Source organism: Pleurodeles waltl, chromosome 1_1 (genome assembly GCF_031143425.1).
Source record: "Pleurodeles waltl isolate 20211129_DDA chromosome 1_1, aPleWal1.hap1.20221129, whole genome shotgun sequence".
Classification (NCBI taxonomy): Eukaryota; Metazoa; Chordata; class Amphibia; order Caudata; family Salamandridae; genus Pleurodeles; species Pleurodeles waltl.
In genome coordinates this window covers 778365664-778388849 of record NC_090436.1, presented here as the reverse complement: position 1 = coordinate 778388849, position 23186 = coordinate 778365664, and the positions used below count along the sequence as shown (strand labels likewise).

The following is a 23186-nucleotide window of genomic DNA, read 5'->3' as shown; positions in this document are numbered from 1 at the left end:
CCCGCGCAGCTGAGGGTGTACTTTTTGTGCTGACTTGTGTCCCCCCCCGGTGCCCTACAAAACCCCCCTGGTCTGCCCTCCGAAGACGCGGGTACTTACCTGCTGGCAGACTGGAACCGGGGCACCCCCTTCTCTCCATTGAAGCCCATGTGTTTTGGGCACCTCTTTGAACTCTGCACCTGACCGGCCCTGAGCTGCTGGTGTGGTAACTTTGGGGTTGCTCTGAACCCCCAACGGTGGGCTACCTTGGACCCAAACCTGAGACTTGTAAGTAATTTACTTACCTGACAAAACTAACAAAAACTTACCTCCCCCAGGAACTGTGAAAATTGCACTGTGTCCACTTTTAAAACAGCTTATTGTGTTTTATGTAAAAAGTATACCTGCTAATGTAATGATTCAAAGTTCCTAAAGTACTTACCACCAATACCTTTCAAATGAGATATTACATGTAGAAATTGAACCTGTGGTTCTTAAAATAAACTAAGAAAATATATTTTTCTATAACAAAACCTATTGGCTGGATTTGTCTCTGAGTGTGTGTTCCTCATTTATTGCCTGTGTGTATGTACAACAAATGCTTAACACTACTCCTTTGATAAGCCTACTGCTCGACCACACTACCACAAAATAGAGCATTAGTATTATCTCTTTTTGCCACTATCTTACCTCTAAGGGGAACCCTTGGACTCTGTGCATACTATTCCTTACGTTGAAATAGTGCATACAGAGCCAACTTCCTACAGGCTTCTTTAGTAAGATATATGCAGAAACATTTGCATTGCTAGATAATCATAATAATTAGGAGACATATGTAACCCCACTGGCATTCTTAGAAGCATTGTAAACATTTGTGTGCATTGAATGGATCAGATGTGTGTGCCACTTACAATGGTTAAATACTTACTGTGTAGGAGCCTATTAGGAATGCAGCATTTGCTTGTTTCTTTGGATCAGGTCCAGTATAATGGACGATTTTCTTCTTTGCCAGAGGGAATGATGACTGCAGAAAAATAAAGCAGAGTTGCTGCAGTCAAGATATGTTGAATTTCATACCTTTTTATGAAGTCAGCTCATTTTCAACTGAAAGTTTATTGTAACATTGAACCACATTGTCCTTGACATAGGACAACTATAACCCACTCAGTACAAGTTGTCAGGAACCACTACCAGCCATTGCTACGGAGTGCTTAACACATCTTATTGCTTCAACTGGTACAATACAGGCTGTTGACTTGACCGAGATCCTAGAGTGGCAGGGTAAGACACTGCATAGTCAACCTCATTTTTAGTCTGAGCATAGCAGCGCGCAAGCGCTGCTTTTCAGACGTGTTTGTATGTATCTGCTCTTTTAACAAGGCCCACCTCTTGCCCATCACTACCACGTTCATGGGCTTTCCCTTCAAACATCCTTTGATGACAATGGCAAATGGTTTAGGTTTGTCCTTCCTTGGGGGGATGATAAGTTTGACTGTGAGCGAACTTTTTTCCTTTTGTGTGTCACCTCACACTGATGCTCATGGTGGCCATGGCGCTGTGAATCAGATCGCTTATGTGAAACTTTTTTACTTTTAATTTTCAATTTATGTGGGAAGAAAAGTCCAGTTAGGAATTTACAACGCTAATAACTAACCGGAGCAAATGCAAGACCCATTGCATTTCAAATGCTTGTTCTCCCTAGGATCTTCACACTTCATCGCCTTCCTACACATCACCTCACACATGCCCTCAATTTAAGACCAGCACCCCTTTCATGGCCTTCCCCCCCAAAAAAAATGTTTGCACCATCAATCTACAAGTCTCCATCAAATCACTGAATGTTATTCCTAGTTAACTATTCTTACAACCCCCCCCCCTTTTTTTTTTTAAATAAAAAAAATAAAACAATGGGGATATTTCCCAAGGCTTACTGTCATTTCTCACCTATCTCAGATGCTGCCATGATTATCTATCCTCTTTTCATGCTAACCTTGTCTCACCAGGACATCAATCTGGAAGAAACCTAGGTTAGTTTTCATTACTTGCTTCCCTTGTTTTGCACTATCACCACCTGTGCCTTCCATTGCTGTCCATGCAGGGCAGGTAGTTGAACATATATCGTGTTTCATCGGTATAGCCACTGTCCTCTATCAGTACTGCTCACATTGCCGGCCTTTTCATCATAATTAATACAATTCTCAACTGAAATAAAAGAGGAACTCAAGGTGCATGTTTATTCAGATGTCAACTACTTATTTTGTTCTGTTTCAATTTTGCAAACATTAGTATGAAGGTAAACAAACGAAGATATTTCTGATTAGGATTTTAACACGAGGCTATTGCACTCCGGTTTTGTGCTAATTTGGTGGTTTTGACTCAATTTTGGAGTACATTACAGTTTATGCAAGTTTCATCAATACCAAATGAGGAACAATAAATGCTACATGTATGGTGCACTGGATTTCTAAAGCCATTCAGTAACAAGCATTGGCACACCCAACAGGCCTCGCATTTGCGAGAGTTAGAGCTATAGGCGTTGTAAATGACATGTCTTTTACCCATGTGTTAGAGAGTGGAGGTATGTGGAGCAGAATTATGTGGGTTGGGATTGTTAGTTGTGGAATTTTGTGGCATGGAATTGAATGATGTGTATGTGTGTAAACAAATTATGTGGGATGGGGTGCAGGGAAATTATGTTGGTAGTAATAATGTGGTTTTGACTGTACCAGAACTATGTGGAGTGGGACTGTGTCAGAGTGCAATTATGTGGAATGGCATTTTGGGTTGTGTAGTGGTATGTTGTGGAGTTTAAGTATGTGGTGTGGAGTTGAATTTTGTGGCATGATGTGGTATTCTGTGGTGTGGATTGGATGTATGTGGTGTTTTGTGTAAATGTGATGTTGATTTGAATAGTGTGAAATGGAAATGTGTGGAGTGGAATTGTGGTGCGTGGAACTTTGTGGCTTTGAGTGAAATTATGCTGACTGGAATTATGTGGAGTTTATTTATGTGGACTGTTGCTATGTGTCAGTTGCCAGTGTCCGAGAGCGGAGTGGGAGGAGTAGATTGTCAGACTATTTATTTGAGTAAAGTGTTGTAGAGTGCAAGGCAGCGTTTAGTTGCAGAGGATGTCGTAGAGTGCAGTGTCTTGGATTGCAGTGTTGTGGAGGGGGTGAAATAGGGTGGAGTGGGTTGGAGTAGATTTAGGTAATGGGTTGACTGGAGTGGGGTGGACCGAAATGGGGTGAGGTGGACTGGAGTGGAACGGATTGTTCTGGATTGCAGTGGGGCAGACTGCAGTGAGGCAGATTGGAGTGTGTAGGGGGCTAAAGTGTATATGGAAGCTTTGTAAGATGAAAGAACAATGTTAAAGAAGAAGGTGGTTTTTATATAAAAGATAGGAAGGGTGACCAAATGAATGTTATTGTTTGGTGAACCAAAGGGTTTCTTGAGACTTGTTGATAGGGTCTTTCCACCTAAACCGAAGGGTTACTGTAGGATCATGCCCACTGAATGATGGAATGTTGTGAGGGTGGAATCTAGGATTCTAAGGGAAGGGAGAAGCAGGGAGTGGCAGAGAGAAGGTGGTGGCTTGAAGTGTTGCTGGGGGTTATATGAATTGTTATGCTATCTTCTATGAAATAAAGGCTAAGAAAACTGAACCAGGATCATCGTGTGACTGCTACATAAACTGGCTTAGTGTGCTAAGCCCAATGTCACAGAGGGTACACCCCAGTGATATGTGTCAATCCTTCCTATGGGGTTGAGGAGGTGGGGGCAGTGTGTTAAGCCCAATGTTAAGGGAGGTACACCCCAGTGATATGTGTCAATCATTCCTATGGGGTTAATGATGTGGGGGCAGTGTGCTAAGCCCAATGTCACATAGGGTACTCCCAGTGATATGTGTCAATCCTTCCTATAGGGGTAAAGGATGTGGGGGCAGTGTTTTAGGCCCAAAGTTAAGGGGATAGGTAGTTCCATCCCAATGCAGTAGAGGGTAGGTGAAACCCTGGTTCTGTTCGAGTACAGGGTGATGGGAGTATGTGATTATACCCCAACGCAGTAGAGGGTAGGTGAAACCCTGGTTCTGTTTAAGTGAATGGTGATCGGGGTACATATTTACACCCCAATGCAGTGGAGAATAGGTGAGACCCTGGTTCTCTTTAAGTGAATGGTGATGGGATAGGTGGTTACACCCCAACGCAGTAGAGATGGAAGAAACTCTAATCCTGTTGAGTGTTTAGTTGTGGAAGGCAACAGGCCGGTCCTGTTATAGTATGCATGATGGGAACAGGTAGTTAGTGTTCTCTGTTGGGTGAGCAGAGAAGTTGTGTTATTTGTACACTTGTATTGTAAATTTGTGGAACGTATTGATTACCTGTGTTTTACCATCTTACATACCATTGGAGTATTGAAGTTATGTAGAGTGATTTTTTGTTAACCTTTTCTGTTTATTGCAGAGTGGGTTTGTTAACCTGTGCTGTTTATTTCAATGGGGTGGTACTCTTTTTTGGAGGTTGGTTTATGGGGCGTGTTTTGCTGTTTTCAGTGCTTTCAAATAATTTATTGTTTTCCTAAGGGGGGAGATGTGTTGTGGCCTATTTCTATCTTATGCATTCTCCCCACTATCCTAATGTTCCCTGCTGCTCAGCCAGTGAGTGAGGTCATTGTATGGATGGAATGTTGACAGTGTTTGTGCTTGGATAAGTGGACAGTTGGAGTGAGAAGGGCTCAACGGCAGGATGCTGCTCCTGGTGGGGCTTTATCTGTAATCTACAACTAAGCTAATAAACCTACCTCTTCTATAACCTATGACCATCCATCATTGATTACAACACTGATGATTTGTTGAAAACCGATGTGAGAGCAGTTGGTTATGGAGGCAGAAGAATAGAAATAGTGGGAACGCAGTGGATGGATATTGTATTTGAGGAAAATGGAGTACATGGTAAGGTTTATGTCACAAATGAAGGGTCGGATCTCCTAGGATGGAGACATCAGAAAGATTTGAATATTGTGCTTGACCCAAATGCTGCGAGTCCAGTCATGATTATGGAACAAGCAGCCAACATAGCCCGCCAAGATCGGACCGCCGGGCAGCCGCCAATGCGGCCGCACCCCCACCGCGGCCATTTGGAGATCCCCACTGGGCCAGGGGGCGGAAACCTAGTTTCCGCCCGTCGGCCCAGCGGGAATCTCGGCCACAACACAGGAGCCGGCTCCAAGTGGAGCCGGTGGTGTTGCGGCCGTGCGACGGGTGCAGTTACACTCATCGCGCTTTTCACTGTTTGCACAGCAGACAGTGAAAAGCTGCACGGGGCCCAGTCAGGGGGCCCCTGCACTGCCCATGCCAGTGGCATGGTCAGTGCAGGGTCCCACAGGGGCACCGAGACTCCCCGTACCGCCAGCCTTTTTCTGGCGGTTCAAACCGCCAGTGAAAAGGCTGGCGGTAGGGGGACTCTTAATCCCCTGGGCAGCGCTGGCGGATTACTACCGCTGGGGCCATTGTGGCGGGAAACCGCCGGCCCTGGCTTGGACAGCCAGGGTTGTAATGACCCCCTTAATGTCTACGTTTTCGAAGGTTTTTATTGACAAGCTTGGGAAATTAAAAGGGTTCACGCATTGTATAATCTTGAAAAGCAATGCGATACCAATAGTGCATAAGGTGAGACCGGTCCCATTCTTAATGGGAGAACCATTACGACGTGAACTAGATAAGCTGCTTCAACAAAAAATAATAGAGCCTATTGAGTCGTCTGAATGGTTGGCACCAATAGTTCTTGCACCCAAGGATGGGAACAAAGTCTGGTTGTGCATTGATTTAAGAGACCTTAACAGGAATATTTGGGTGGATAGACAGCCTCTGCCGAATATTATTGAAATGTTGAGTGTGATAGGTGGTGGAAAAGTATTTAGTGTGCTGGACATGTCAGCTGCATATCACCAAGTCAATCTGCATCCAGAATCTCGACCTTTGACTACCTTTGTAACACCTCTTGGGGCATATAGGTATTGTAGAATGCCTTTTGGCTTAGCATCGGCTTCTGCTGTTTTCCTATGCTTCCAAGATTATATAATCGTGATTGGGAACTCATTGGAACACCATGACGAGCTATTATTGGTAGTGTTAAAGAGAATAGAAGATCATGGCTTGACTGTTATAAAAAGAGAAATGTCAATTAAGAAAAAGGTGTGTGAACTACTGAGGGCATGAGATTTCGGCAGAAGGCACTAAACAGAAGAAAAGTATAGTGAAGGCAATTAGAGATGCCCCGTGTCCTACTAATAAAGATCAGTTGAAGTCATCCTTAGGGCTAGCAGAATATTGTTCAAAATGTGTATGCAATTTTGCTGAACTTGTAGAACCTGAGGATTTTACTAAAGAAAGGAGCAATGTTTGAATGGAATGAGGATTGTAAAGGGGCATTTGAGCGAATTAAGGAGTCCATTGCAGAAGCTCCAACACTAGCTCACTTTAACGTTACAAAAAAAAAAAAAAGATTATATTTACTGATGCCAGTAATGTAGGCCTAGGGGCAGTAGTCATTCAAGTGGTGGATGGTGATGAAAAAAATCATTGGCTTTGCCTCACGCAGATTGCAAGGAGCAGAACGATCTTATTCTGCCATAGAAAAAGAAGCATTGGCTTGTTGGGGGATAAAGCATTTTTAAGTATTATCTGTGGGGGCCTACCTTTCATACTTAGAATCGTTCACAAACCTTTATTGCAGATTTTTGAGTGTGGTCGAGGGTTGGAAGCTAGCTTAACTCCTCGCATTTCCAGGTGGTTGCTGTCTGTTATAGAGTTCAATTTTATGGTGGAATATGCGAAGGGAAAGAAGAACGTGAATGCAGATTGCCTGTCACGGCTACTTGTTGAAGAACGTGTAAATGGAAACGGAAATGATGAAATGTGTAGTGTGCAGTTAGAGGCGTTCCTGATTGATGGTGAACTGGCCCTAAGCAAGGAAGAATGGGATGAAGCTGTAAAAGGTGACCTAGAATACAATAAGTTAAAAGAATTTGTGACAGATCAGAATTTTGACATAGTAGAGGATGATCTGAAGAAATTTGACAGTAAAAGACGAAGTATACAGGGAGAAAAGACTGAGAAGAAATAGAATAGTTCCACCGATGAAATTGAGGAAAAGATTGGTAGGAATTGTTCATGAAGGACATTTGGGAAAAAGTTCAACTAAAAGAAGGTTGCGGCAATTTTACTGGTGGCCTGGGATGGAAAGAGATGTGGAGAAAGTAGTAGAAGAGTGCCAGGCTTGTAGGAACAGTGACAAGTCGAAAACAGTAAAGGAACCCCCTTTATGCCAAGTACAATTTCCCAGGGCACCAAGGGAGAAGTTAGCTTTTGATTTAGTGGGACCGATAGAGAGGTTGGGAAGAAGCAATCATTTTATCATGATTTTACTGGATTATTATAGTAAATGGTTCCGTATTAAAAGCACTAAACAAATTACTACTGACAGGGTAATTGAATTTCTTAAGAGACTCATTTTTGGAGGAAGGGATTCAAAAAATGTTGGTTACGGGCAACGGTGTACAGTTAGTTTCAGCTGCCATGACTGAATTTCTCAATGAGCTAAAGATAAAACATGAGAAATTTGCACTATTTCTGCCTCAAGCTAATTGTCTGGTAGAGAGAGTGAACAGAATTGTGGTGGAAAATATTCATTGGTCTTTGGCGAATGGTTTGAGTTGGAGACATGAGTTGAGCAAAATGATATTGGCGCATAGGATAACACCTCATTCTGTGACTGAGGTGTCACCTTTTATTGCTCTTAGAGGGAGGGAGGGAGCCAGGTACTAAGGAGTCTCCTTGGTGGATAAGTGAGAAAAGACAAGTAGGAGTTGACCAGGAGAAGTTGCAGGCAAGGGTCATGTATTTCCAGAGGAAGAATAAGATGAGTTATGACAAAAGGAAAAGTGTTAAATTTGCTGATGTGAAATGTGGAGATCTCGTGGCAGTTAAGAAGGTAGGAATTATAAGAAAAGGCAACAGCAAATTTCATGCACCGCAAAGAGTAGTTTCTGTGAAGAATTCAGTGGTCAGGTTGGAAGACGGTAGGAAATGGAGCACAGGAATTTTGTGCATAACTAAACGGAAGTAGTAATTGCATAACCGCCATACATATTCCTTCTACTGTACATAACCAAGCTAGAATAATATATACACTTGTAAGTGTTAGAAATATAATGTACATTCTCATATGCATAGGGATGTATAAATGCATCAGAAATATAATTGTACATTGTCATATGTTTAGGAATGTATTATTATATATTAATTCTTGTTTTCCATTCTCCGTTTCATTTAATTTCATATTGCATGACAAGTGTTTTTTTCCATTTTTTTTTTTTATTTATTGTAATTTATAAGGAGGAAGATGTGTAGGATCATGCCCACTGAATGATGGAATGTTGTGAGGGTGGAATCTAGGAGAGCTAGGATTCTAAGGGAAGGGAGAAGCAGAGAGTGGCAGAGAGAAGGTGGTGGCTTGAAGTGTTGCTGGGGGTTATATGAATTGTTATGCTGTCTTCTATGAAATAAAGGATAAGAAAACTGAACCAGGATCATCGTGTGACTGCTACAGTTACCAATATATGTTAAAAAGCACACACAAGAGCACACTCGGCCACACAATGTCACACACACACACAGTTGCAGTTTAAAATGAGTTCTATACACCTTAGAGGGAAAAAAGCATTTTAAATAAAATGGGTCTCGCATTAGCTCGCACTATGTAAAATGCAGTGCCATCGCGCTGCGTGGAAAATAAACAGTTAAAGTAGTCCAGACATCATGCTGAAAACATCAAGCCTTGTATGTTTTTAGTAGTTTACCGGTGCTGTGTAGGTGGGCTAAACACTGGAAAAGGCAAGACGTATGCATGACGTTCATAAATGAAATCAAGCCAATTTTAAAAGGCAAGCCCACAAACCAATGTAAGTGACTGACGTGACATGGGTGTGGTTTGAAGCCCAAAGAGAGATTACAGAATGGGACGGAGCACTTTGCGCTTGCCCATAAAAAGCAGAGCTGTCCAAAAGTGACCCCATTACGAGTATAAGCCCACAGAGATCATCACATCTATATCTGGCGGACAATAGTATCCACTGGTAAGGCATTTCAGTGGGTTACAGTGCTTACTGCAGAGACACAGCAGCTCTCAGATCCTAGAACGTGTAAATACACCAGCTGCTAAGGGTGTTTCTGTAGAGATCTGCGAGTAATCCAGGCCAAGTGTTTGAATGACGAAAGAGTTAATGGACCAGTCGCCTCTGAAGCGGCCGCTAAGCCGTTCTGAGTGCCTGCCTGGGGCCCCACTCTGGGTTTGGTTTAAGGAAGTCTTTGGGGGAAAGGGGGAATAAAGCAAAGTCACAAACAAGCCAGAGGCCGGCACCAGCACAGAGCAGGCAGACTTTGCTGTGCTCAGTAACTCATGAATACTGAAGCCTGAGCTGTTGTCAACACAGGTAGGGGAAGAGATGAGGAGCAGGTCTGTTCTGTGGAGAGGTGGGTGCAATGGCTTAGACAGCATAGTCCATCACAGCGAAAATTAAACAGATGGAATCCCCAAACGTTACTGCAGTAACACTAACTGCACTTACAAACCTCATTATGGTCTTGATGGCGATGCTGGGTGGGCTGTAGAAGAATAAGATCACTTGGCCTGGACACACAAGTGGCACTCTGCAGCCCAGCGGTAGGCGAGCCTACCCACAGCAGGGGTGCTCCGGACGATTAATAGTAAGGACAGGGCAAGGGGGAGGGGGTGCGAAGGGGACAGCACAGAGAAACTGTATGTGGGAGGGGAAAGCAGGAACACTGGTTGCTAACATCAGCTGCGCATGTACATCAGAACACGAGCAGAGGCAATCAAAAAAAAAAAAAAAAGTATCTCAATTGCCTCATGAGTAGTGGACGAGCATTGATTAAGTACATCGTCTCGCAAGTGAGATGCATGCGCTAGTGCATGCATTCACAGACTCAAACCTAAAAAAAAAAAAAAAAACACATTTTGGGACTAGAACAACCTCCTGCAAAACAATGCTATTTCCCCTTTAGTCTTTCAAAGCCCAGTAAGTAATTCTCATTTTGGTCACAAAGAGGCCTGGAACTTTATTAATTTAGCCTTTGGATTTCTGGAGCACTAAAAATCAGTCGGAGTCCTCGCGTTGCTCTTACGACATCTATCACCCATAGTTCCCAACCACCTGTCAACCTTTTACCGCAATGCTTGCATACCAGTTGGTTGGTTGCAGGACAACCCTCCACATCCCTTTCTCCTTCCAGCTTCTTTATGTACTTCTAGTTCTTAATTTTCTTGCTGACATAATAATGGCACCTCCTTAATTTTGAAGGGAAACAGTGTATGGATGAACTTTAACAGAAGAAAAGGTGAGCCACTCTATATGCACATCCCATTAGACTCCTAATATGACCAGTAAACACGTCCATTAGGTGCACTGACACCAAGATAATTCACTAGGGCTTAAAAATGTAAAGCAGAAGGACAACAAACTAATTACGGTTGCTTAAAGAGCCAAGTGTTCTGACTGGAGAAACCGGGACAGCACAAGCTTGTCCACGAAAAGGTGGGCCATCAATAAATAACAGGATATTGGAATAGTGAACTGGTCACTAATATAAGATCTTCTGAGATAGCCTGGAAGATATTCAGCAAATGTCAACCTGGGGTCTTTAGTCAAAAGGAAATAGGACTACAGAGCAGAGATTTAAAAAAATATAGCATCTGCAGCAGAAATCTCAGGCTGGTTGTTACGTTATCAAATGACCTTGCCTTCTACAAAATGCAAGGTGACATACGGGCCATGTGTTACAGGGTATAAGGGAGATGAGTGCATTCCTATAGTCAATGTGTAATGAAAGAGGACTTCACAGAGGTGACAGGTCCAAAAAGTCGCTGGATGCTTTGATTAGGCACCCCATAATATTGTGGAAGTTCGTCAGTGCACTCCCACTCAGATTATCTCTGTGATCTCGGCTTACTTAAAGGAACTATACACTTCTACTGGCTCAAGTCTTTATTCTCATAGCACAGACTTTCTGAAGGACACAGCCGTGATAGGAGTTACTGATGCTTGCTGCCTTTTCCTGGCACAGCCCTTTACTAAAAACAATTTGTAGTGATTGGGGAAGTTCCATTGGGTAAGGCACCTGGTTCACAGGGGCTGCCTGTAAAGTTCTATAAAAGATATGTTGATATTTTATACCCCTATATTGCTCACAGTATTCGAAGAGGCACAGGAGCATTATTTCCATCTGCTTCCCCTGCTGGAGGTAGGGATTGTGACTCATTTGAAACACAATAAACTGGCACATAAATGCAAGTCATCTAATTTTTTTTCATTTTTATTTTGATGCAAAAATATTAGTCAAACCAGGCCAATAGGTCAACTCTGTTGCTCCCTGACCTTGCACAGTTTACATTTAGTATAGAGAAGATGTCTATCTCCCATACTTGTTCTCTCGGACCTAGATGTGCAGGGTAGGGTGTCTCAAGCACATGTTGAAGCAGCTCATCACCCTTTATTTGTAAAATATGACATCAAGTGGTTGAAGGGAACAGTTAATAAATAATTTTCCCTGAAAAACACCAAAAAGTCTGGGAGGACAGGATTTCATATTCCATGAGGAGCACAATTTTAACTGTTTGAGAAAAGACACTCGCCTTCTAGTTCACAAGGTTGATTGGGGAGAGGGGGGAGAGGCTGTACACAATATGACCTTTTATATGATGTGAGCACTTATGTTTGAAAATCAAATAAAAAGTTGGGAAAAAAACAAAAGTGGCCACATTGTCCCATCTGATCGATTTAGATGAAGACTCAGAGTGACAAAACCATCAAATGAAAAATGGAACCAAAAAGCAATGAGTCAAACTAGAAATGGGCAATGCCTCTAGACTGTTTCTAGAAACGCTGCAGACAGTTCTAAAAGATTAAGGCACAACACTGCCAATTTCTTTCGCCACCCCTCCAACATAGAAGAACTGTGTGATCATAAATGTCTCGAAACTAACCTTGAATGGGAGACAAAACGGATTAACTTTCGGCACAGCTCTGAATGATTCTTTCTAGTTCTGAGGTAGGGTACAGAAGTAAAACAAGGGAAGTGTTAATAGATGCATGTGTTCCAAGGTATGCCTTTTTAAAGGTGCAGCATTCACTGGCGTCCCCCTGAAATCTGGAAGAATGTGATAAGCAGCCAAGGAGCAAAATGACATAAGAGATGCGTAAAGATGGGACTGATGACATGTTTCCATAATTTCAAAACCTTATCCAGGCCTAGATATGGTAAACTTGAGAGAGGCAATGGGGAAAATCCTGTACTGCGTTTGTATTTATTCTAGTAAGAATAAACTCATAAGTTTTAAGAAACAGAGTAGATGGACATACAGGCTGAAAGATTGAAGGGCATGAAGTAACAAGAAAACAGCAACATCCATTGAAAAACCCTCAGTTCTTTGAACTATTATTGTAGCAACCAAGCCAGTGAGGATAGTTGCATATCTGATGGGATCTTGCAAGTGTAAATTTACACAGTTTGAGTCCACAGAAAAGTCTCAAAAGATACAGAAACTCTCTCTAGCAAAAGCATTACAAGTAATACAGCAATCAGTGGATCAGGACCCAAAACTTAATAGTTAAAAACCATACATAGGTTACAGCAATTGTTGGCCTACCCTACTCTGTAGTCAACATATTAGAACTGGGCTGTTCTTTGGTTATATTGGGCTCTGTAGCTTGTCATTGCACTTTACTTTGATCCTCGCTACACAAGTCAACGATTAAACAGCTATAACACCAAGCCCATTAACCAAAAACAGACTAGCACTGGTCAGTGCCAGATGCTTCATTATCTTAGAGAGAGGCATTATATTTCTCTTTATCTGTATTATTTGGTTCTCCTATGCAAATACACAGCTTTAACGTATGGAACTAAATTCCTTCATACTTTAGTCTCTAAGAAATCCCATCAAAATTCAATTAAATTAATCTGGAATGTATTTGATCCCTGCCCCATCTATTTCTCTTTTCTTTCCCGTATCTTACTGTATGTTGACATTACCCATTTTGCTCTAACGGCACCTAGAAGTAAGTTGTTTGCGGACCATGTAGATTATAAACTAGTGTGTCTATATTATAAAATCAATTAAAAAATAGACTAACCTAGCAATATGTATGAGTGAGGAGACAAACCATTTTGAATACTCTGTAAGCACTTACACATTTAACAGATGTGCCGTGATTGTTCCTCACACAGCTCAAATGCCTAAAGCATTTTTAGGTTGCAGCTTAACAGAAAGCACAGCTGTCTGGTTTGCTAAAGTCATCTTGGGGACTATCAGGAAGTTGATCTACAAATGCATTCCCCTTGACATTGTGGTTTGTAACTCTCACTTTCTGGCTTTCCATTTGCTAGCTGTATTTGCTTTATGCTCTCCAGGGTCAGTTCTCCCTCCTGTTTCCCAAATTGTGTTTACTGTATTCTTCCACAAACTTGCTTTTTGTAAACAGACCTTTAAACCTTGTTCTTATCTTGTCAGATTTACTGTGCATTCAAAGGCGGAGATCAAATGTCAGGCTGGGTCTTCGAAGGAACCTGGTGTTTATTTTTCTTTCTCTGACTTCAAAGTGAGAGGATTTGTGCGACAATCATACTGGCTTCTGGGGTCTGATTGAGCAAGGTAAATGCCTACGCCGACCTGGGAATTGATATGTCTGGACACATCCCCCATGACCTGTATTGCAGATTCCAAATGTGCTCCTTTGCATTTTAGAAACTTCTCATGTTGCCAAGCCTCTTACAACAAGTATCTGTGTTAGCGCCCAGGCATTTTGAACTGCCACCTTTAAAGATCTTGTAGAGGTTAATTGTTCTATTGTGTCCGTATCTGTAGAACAAAATGATTGCCGGAAGTGAAAACCCCTTTGAATCCCGACAGGGATACTGAAAAGGGGAAAGCTTGTTGATCGGTGCAACAAACAACAATTTGTGCAGGTGGAAAAAAAACACAAAGTGTTTTGTTTCTCCTCCCTGTATATCAATCCCTCCAGTCTCTTGCCTTCATTCTCAAAGAAGAGGTTTATTTACCACGCTTGCTATTGGGCTTTTCTTATCCATCTTTTGTGCTTATTTTTAGAGATAATGTCTAACACACGGCTGCGAATGCAACATCCAATGCGTGTGCTAACTTCATTTCTAGATGCCGTCTATCACCTTAGAAGTCTGAGGTGCCCCGTTAGTTTTTAATTCATTTTATAGACACTTGTTCAGCAGCTCTGTGGATGCATTTGCGAATTATTGCTCTTGGAGATGCAAATGGTCTTTTTTTCCCATCATTTAACATGATTAGCCCTGCGTTACTAACACCATTTATTCATGTGTACAGCCTGAACACTCATCACACAACACTGTGCCCTTACAATACTTTAAAGTTAAACATTGGCAAAGGAAACAGCTTGTCACTTACAAAGGCAAGACAGATGAGGTTTGCCAGTGCGTGCTTTGTAGGAAAGTACCATCTTGCTGGCATTTTACCCCCATTTTTACTTGTGGGTCAGTTTGTTTTTGCCTGCCTCAATTGGATCCTGCTAGCCAGGACCCCAGTGCTCATAGTTTGTGGCCTGATAGTGTGTCCCTGGGCAGTGACTAACTGTGTCACTGAGGCTCTGCTAATCAGAACCTCAGTACTTATGCTCGCTCTGCCTGGGTACCCAGGGTACTGGGGTTCCAGGAGATCCCTATGGGCTGCAGCATTTCTTTTGCCACCCATAGGGAGCTCAGACAAATCTTACAAAGGACTGCCACTGCAGCCTGAATGAAATAACGTCCATGTTATTTCACAGCCATTTTACACTGCACTTAAGTAACTTATAAGTCACCTATATGTCTAACCCTCACTTAGTAAAGGTTAGGTGCAAAGTTACTAAGAGTGAGGGCACCCTGGCACTAGCCAAGGTGCCCCCACATAGTTCAGGGCAATTTCCCCGGACTTTTTGAGTGCGGGGACACCATTACACATGTGCACTACATATAGGTTAATACCTATATGTAGCTTCACAAAAGGTAACTCCGAATATGGCCATGTAACATGTCTAAGATCATGGAATTGTCCCCCCCATGCCACATCTGGTATTGGGGTGCCAATCCCATGCATCCCCGGGGCTCCACTATGGACACCGGGTACTGCCAAACCAGCTCTCTGGGGTTTTCTCTGCAGCTACCACTGCTGCCAACCCAAAGACAGGCTCCTGCCCTCCTGGGGTCTGGGCAGCCCAGTCCCAGGAAGGCAGAACAAAGAATTTCCTCTGAGAGAGGGTGTTACACCCTCTCCCTTTGGAAATAGGTGTTAAGGGCTGGGGAGGAGTAGCCTCCCCCCAGCCGCTGGAAATGCTTTGAAGGGCACAGATGGTGCCCTCCTTGCATAATCCTGTCTACACCGGTTCAGGGAACCCCCAGTCCCTGCTCTGGCACGAAACTGAACAAAGGAAAGGGGACTGACCACTCCCCTGTCCATCACCACCCCAGGGGTGGTGCCCAGAGCTCCTCCAGCGTGTCCCAGACCTCTACCATCTTGAATCGAGAGGTGTGAGGGCAGAATGGAGGCCTCTGAGTGGCCAGCGCCAACAGGTGATGTCAGAGACCCCTCCTGATAGGTGCTAACCTGACTAGGTGGCCAATCCTCCTATGAGGCTATTTAGGGTCTCTCCTGTGGGCTTTACCTCAGATAACGACGTGCAAGAATTCACCAGAGTTCCTCTGCATCTCCCTCTTCGACTTCTGCCAAGGATCGACCGCTGACTGCTCCAGGATGCCTGCAAAACTGCAACAAAGTAGCAAGAAGACTACCAGCAACATTGTAGTGCGTAATCCTGCCAGCTTTCTCGACTTTTTCCTGGTGGTGCATGCTCGGGGGGGTGTCTGCCTTCACCCTGCACTGGAAGCCAAGAAGAAGAAATCTCCTGTGGGTTGACGGAGTCTTCCCCCTGCTAACGCAGGCACCAAACTTCAGCTTCACTGGTGCTCGGAGTCCCATCTCATTGTGACACAGGTGGTGGATCCAAGTGACCCCAACAGTCCAGTGGTCCATCTGTCCAAATTTGGTGGAGGTAAGTCCTTGCCTCCCCTCGCGAGACAGTAATCCTGTATACTACGTGACCTGCAGCTGCTAGGGCTTCTGTGCACTTTTGCAGGTCCCCAGCACTCCATCCTGCATTGCTCAACTCGCAGAGTTGACCACCGACTTCGTGGGACCCTCCTTTGTAGTGTTGAGATGACCGCTGTGCTCCGTTTTCTTGAACCAGTGTTCAAGTGCTTCTGCGGGTGCTGCCTTCCTGTGTGTGGGCTCTCTGTGTTGCTGAGGGCCCCCTCTGTCTCCTCTTCAAGTGGCGACCTCCTGGTCCTTCCTGGGCCTGGGCAGCACCCTTTTTCCTAAACCACGACCTTTGCAGCCAGCAAGGCTTGTTTGCGGTCTTTCTTCAAGGAAACAACTCTGCATCCTCCAGCATTCTGTGGGACATCTTGTGTGCAAAGGAGAAGTTCCTGGCACCTTCCGCAGAATCTTCAGCTTCTTGGGCTCCTGCCCCCCCCCGGACACTTGCGTGACTCTTGGACTTGGTCCCCTTTCTTTACAGGTCCTCAGGTCCAGGAATCCGTCTTCAGTGCTTTGCAATCAGTTGTGGTCAGAATCTCCTATCACGACTTTAGTGTTTTTCTGGGGAAGTAGGGTCACTTTACTCCTAACTTTTCAGGGTCTTGGGGAGGGGGCTATCTTGGACACCCTTAGTGTTTTCTTCCACTCCCAGTGACCCTCTACACACTGCACTAGGCCAGGGGTCCCTAAGTGGTTTGCATTCCACTTTTAGTATATGGTTTGTGTTGCCCCTAGGCCTATTGTATCCTATTGTATTCTACAGTGTTTTCACTACTTTTCTAACTGTTTACTTACATGATTTTGGTTTGTGTGTATATTTTGTGTATTTTACTTACCTCCTAAGGGAGTATATCCTCTGAGATATTTTTGGCACATCGTCACTAAAATAAAGTGCCTTTATTTTTAGTAACTCTGAGTATTGTGATTCTTATGAGATAGTGCAATATTATATAAGTGGTAAGTACCATCAGGTACCCACTATAAACCAGGCCAGCCTCCTACATGCTTCTAATAGCTTCCTGCTATCATTTTCCAGCAAAAGAATACTGTTTGTAGTATGTCCCACTTATATTTTGTGATTTTGCAGCAAATGCTTTATAATTATGGATTTGCTTAATTTGCCAAGCAATTCTTAGCCTCTTGCGTAATTCTGCATATTCAACTAAGAAATGTGTGCTTCTTGCTCAGTATGCTAAAATACTGCATATGAAGTGCAATGCAGCTTCTGGTATGCTAACCGTTCACTTGCTACCTGCTCTGTTAAGGCAATAACAGATGGCCTGCTCACTAAAATGATTTTAATAAACATGATGTACATTAGGTCACTGACCAGTGTACAATAACGAAGGTGTTAAGGCTACAACTGATCAAATACTAGAACTAAAATACATTAATGTTTGATTAAGTCCGATTCTCGACCAGGTAAACACTTCACACACTGGATTCATATTGCTTATTACTTCCTTGACTATTAATTTTTTTTACTGCCATTAATGTTTTTTCTTACATTACAATATCTTGAAGTAGCAAATGAAGTGGACATTCAAGACTAAAAAGATTCCCAAACAGCATCTCTAAAAGGATCCATTTATGGCAACATGACATGAATCTTATTCTCATCGAGATACTAGTACAACTACATTACTAACATGCTGCTCTAGGAAGCAGATTAGTGGGAATGAATATTTTCAGATGTCGCAGTGGAAATACAAAAATCAAATGCAACACTGATTACCAGGTTTTTAAACATATCCACTGACCCAAACAAGCATTATTGGCAAAGACATCAAGTCTCTAACCACGCTACAGAGAATTTTGGATAGATATATATATATATATATATATATATATATATATATACACACACACACACACACACACACACACACACCCAAAAGCCTTTGACCTGGCTGCTTGCGTTATTCTGTAGGCAAGTAGCATGCATGTGTACACCTACAAAATGACGTGAGCTTTTCTTTTTAGATATCGATCCAAGATGGGTCAATAAACAAAATTTTAAAAAAATAAAAAATGCAAACGCACACAAAAGCAATTGTGGGGGGTGGGGGGAGTGAGCAGTGCTCAGAAGTAACAAGGGGATTGGGATTAAGCAAAATGAAGAGTACGTGTGTGGAATCAGCAAACTAGAGAGCGCAGGGGGGCTGGAGAGAAGCAGTTGGGCAACGGAGTGCAAAGCACAGTGCATGAGGGAGATAGTTCAAAAACACACTCTAATGGAGTGATTCACACCAAAGAAAACAAGCATTTACAATGCAACGGGTCTCGCGTTTGCTCATGTTAGAGCTGATCGCGTTGTAAACTCCTAACCCAACTTTTCACCTATCGGGCAAAAGTGCATTTATGTACATAACCCGAAAAAGTGAAATTAACTATGTAAAGCGCTCGACTTCTGCCAAGCGAGATCGCGCTTGTAAATTAGAGAAAAAGAAGTCCACAAGCCCGATGGAAAACAGCGAGCGTCGCATGTTTTCTGTACTTGGTCGCTGCGCTCGAGGAGGGCTAGCCACCAGAAAAGGTATGACGTATGCGTGCCTTCGACTAATGAAAGCAAGCAGATTTTGTTAGGGAAGCCCACGAACCAATAAAAAACACGGACGTGAAGTTGACAGGGCTCCGAGCCCTTTTCTAAATACTAAAGCATCTTGCTGCGATACGCATGCAACGCAGCCTCGACCCTAAAAAGTAGTGCTTGAACAGAAAGCAGTGAAGCAGCGATACCACCCAATCAAACAGATTGTAAAGAGAATGCTCTATGGAAAACTTTAAAGTTGGGAAACCAAAAAGCAATAGCAAACATAACTGGCGAGCTCCATGCCTTTCTATGTTGTTGGTAAGTCATAATATGCCTCACAAAAGACCACGCTAGCGCAGTCTAGTAGGCTTGACCTTAAAAGATGTTCCTATTGATTTTAAGAATGGGTCCACACAGACGTGTACTGAATTTACTGCACACAGTTTGTAGTAACATTTTGTATTTATCAGGTAAGTATCTTAAAAAAAAAAAAAAGTAGTAAAAAGAAACGATTTGTAAAGCACCCGATTGCATCTGTAGCTTTACACATGCACGTCCCAATGTTGCAATAACATTAACATCAAAGGATGCGCCCAATTTGCCTTTTAATCTATAATATCTTACGTAATGTATTATCTTTGCCACAAAAGGTCAGTCAATCCAGAACCAATTTGGTGCACAATTCCAGTGGTGCTAGCCATGGTCAGTTTTTTTTTGTGATTTTTTTTTTTAATATTACTATTGGCCGAAAAGGCTAATTTATACAGTTTGAGAAGAGGCTGCTTCTGGGAGAACGTCAAAACATGGCTCAACTTCACAATTATGAATAAATAAGCAATGGGAAGCCAACAGGCCTGCTTGCATTTAGAGTCCTGCATGTGACATTAACAAACCTGTTGATCTGAAAAAATGACTGCAATTTGTAAATAATGCATCTATTAGCTACATAATTCATCGTTTGATGATTCAGTGAACTTTTGAGACACAAAATTGTCCCACATGCACTCCAATACAACTGACAGCCAACCATGAAACTTTATGCTTCTTAATGCTGCACACTGGTCAGTGTGTGAAAAGGACAGTTTCCCCACAATGAATCAGTCTTTACCTTTCTGGGTCGGTCTACAAGCATATGTGTCGCCATATATTTTATGTTATTTTTAAATGGGGTTACCTTTATTTCAGTAATTTTCGGAATAGCATTGAGCACTTATTAAATGCTACAGGTGCTTCCCTAGCAACACTTTCAATTGTCTGGTTAATAGTTTTTTTGTTTAGTCTTCTTCATATCATAATACTGTGGTCATTACTTTAACCTGCTACCTTTATCTTCACTGTTTGCAGGCAAATTTATCTTAGTGCCAGGGCCTGCAAACCTTGCCTCTGCACAGCCATCGGTGTAGTCAAAGTAAATGGCTCCACAAAACACTTCTGGTTCTTCTTCAGAGGTCTGCACATTAACTTCTCAATTCCCTAATTCTGCAGATTTAACTGTCCTTTTGCCGTGATCACTCCTGCTAAGAGGAATTGTAATTTCTTAATATGAGGCACAGACTTTAATACCACTATTCCTTTATCTAAAAGGTTTGTGGGCCTTAGGATGAAAAAAGATAGTATCAATCCTCTATAAAAGAAGCTGTGCTGCTGATATACTTGTAGTAATGATTAAGATCAACAGAGCCAGAAGTACACGGGGCAACATGTAGAATGCCACATGATTAAAGGGGCTACAAAAGGTTCTCCACTAGAGGAGTCTACATCAGTTTTCTATTAGTGCACCTCTCTCAATACACAGATGTTTTTCGGACACTGCAACAAACAAATTATCTTTATATACTCTTGTTTAGATTTCACCCATAAAGAAGGGGAGAAAGCTACGGCTGATGATGACCTTCAAGCAAACACTAGGCTTGCAATTCATTTCATTCTACGGTACTTAAACTGCAATAATGACCGTTATTTTTCTAGTTAGGAAAATTCATCTTGTCCTTTAGACTGCCAAACCACAGAGGACCATACAAAGAGAGCAGAGGTCTGCAGATTTTCACCCTTGGTGATATGAAGTCATGTTGTTGCAGTAAACTGATCAAACATGAAAACCCCACTTGCGTTTTCTTCAGTAAATCCGAATATCTCGCCCTCCATTTTGTACTGAGCCTTCATATTTGTGTGCCAAATGCATCACAGTGCTATTGCCTGCACTGAACTTACCCTCTGACGTCTGTGACTCCCAACTATTCACCGAAGTGAAGCAGTTTGTTACAGTGATGTCCCAAGCAAAGAGGAGGCATTAGGAAGGTGACAAGCTGCTTTTACCATCACCTGCCTTCCTGCAATGGGTGCTCAAATTCACTGTATGCAAATTAACCAGTTGTGCTTCAAGCATGATGAGAGGTACTCAGGCACGCTATCAGGAGCTGCGTGCCAACGATCTCTACAGTGTGGGCCAGGAAACCATTTCTTTACATCCAGACACTGACCGCACCACCGATTACCCACCTTGTTCCCATCCCACCCAATACAATTTTCACCCCCCAATCTGAAGTGCTCACACTACATTCTGCGCTCTGCCCTTCACATCCCTGTTGATTTAAAACGCTGGTCACCTTCTATGTTAACTCCTGTTCCTCTCCAGCATGACCAACTGCTACCCCATACCGGCCTTAAACAGTTTACATTCCTGACCTTAGCCACTCACTTCCCAGTGTCCTTCTTCCCTTCCCCTAAACTAATGGCATTTAGCTCCACTTCCTCCCAGCTTGGTGCGGTCTTTGATTCATATTACCATGCCACCAAGTACTGTTCATCCTAGAAGTAACCCTGACTGCCGGATATCAGTTGCTTCCTGTAAGGAAATGCCTTCTTGGCATGGTTACCCCCTGACTTTTTGCCTTTGCTGATGCTATGTTTTGAATTGAAAGTGTGCTGAGGCCTGCTAACCAGACCCCAGCACCAGTGTTCTTTCCCTAACCTGTACTTTTGATTCCACAATTGGCACACCCTGGCATCCAGGTAAGTCCCTTGTAACTGGTACCCCTGGTACCAAGGGCCCTGATGCCAGGGAAGGTCTCTAAGGGCTGCAGCATATCTTATGCCACCCTGGGGACCCCTCACTCAGCACAGACACACTGCTTACCAGCTTGTGTGTGCTGGTGAGAACAAAACAAGTATGTCGACATGGCACTCCCCTCAGGGTGCCATGCCAACCTCACACTGCCTATGCAGTATAGATAAGTCACCCCTCTAGTAGGCCTTACAGCCCTAAGGCAGGGTGCACTATACCATAGGTGAGGGCACCAGTACATGAGTACTGTGCCCCTACAGTGTCTAAGCCAAACCTTAGACATTGTAAGTGCAGGGTAGCCATAAGAGTATATGGTCTGGGAGTCTGTCAAACACGGACTCCACAGCACCATAATGGCTACACTGAAAACTGGGAAGTTTGGTATCAAACTTCTCAGCACAATAAATGCACACTGATGCCAGTGTACATTTTATTGTGAAATACACCCCAGAGGGCACCTTAGAGGTGCCCCCTGAAACCTTAACCGACTATCTGTGTAGGCTGACTGGTTCCAGCAGCCTGCCACAACCGAGACATGTTGCTGGCCCCATGGGGAGAGTGCCTTTGTCACTCTGAGGCCAGTAACAAAGCCTGCACTGGGTGGAGATGCTAACACCTCCCCCAGGCAGGAGCTGTCACACCTGGCGGTGAGCCTCAAAGGCTCACCCCTTTGTGCCAGCACCGCAGGACACTCCAGCTAGTGGAGTTGCCCGCCCCCTCCGGCCACGGCCCCCACTTTTGGCAGCAAGGCCGGAGGAAATAATGAGAACAACAAGGAGGAGTCACTGGCCAGTCAGGACCGCCCCTAAGGTGTCCTGAGCTGAGGTGACTCTAACTTTTAGAAATCCTCCATCTTGCAGATGGAGGATTCCCCAATAGGATTAGGGATGTGACCCCCTCCCCTTGGGAGGAGGCACAAAGAGGGTGTACCCACCCTCAGGGCTAGTAGCCATTGGCTACTAACCCCCCAGACCTAAACACGCCCTTAAATTTAGTATTTAAGGGCTCCCCTGAACCTAAGAATTTAGATTCCTGAAACCTACAAGAAGAAGAAGACTGCTGAGCTGAAAAACCCCTGCAGAGGAAGAACAGAAGACACCAACTGCTTTGGCCCCAGTCCTACCGGCCTGTCTCCTGCCTTCCAAAGAACCCTGCTCCAGCGACGCTTTCCAAGGGACCAGCGACCTCTGAATCCTCTGAGGACTGCCCCGCTTCAAGAAAGACAAGAAACTCCCGAGGACAGCGGCACTGCTCCAAAAGAACTGCAACTTTGTTTCAAGGAGCAGACTTAAAGACCCCTGCAACTTCCCGCAAGAAGCGTGAGACTTGCAACACTGCACCCGGCGACCCCGACTGGTGGAGAACCAACACCTCAGGGAGGACCCTCCGGCGACTCCGAGACCGTGAGTAACCA

The 23186-nt window shown here is 43.6% G+C and overlaps 1 protein-coding gene across 9 annotated transcripts in view; it reads right to left on the bottom strand.

Moving 5' to 3' along the window:
• Positions 1–23186, bottom strand: part of CDC14B (cell division cycle 14B) — a 344504-nt gene that overhangs the window by 299884 nt on the left and 21434 nt on the right. For all 9 annotated transcript variants that reach the window (XM_069227743.1, XM_069227768.1, XM_069227761.1 and 6 more), the window contains exon 4: positions 908–1003. In XM_069227743.1, coding sequence (XP_069083844.1) covers positions 908–1003 — 96 coding nt within the window. The remainder of the gene's footprint in view (positions 1–907; positions 1004–23186) is intronic.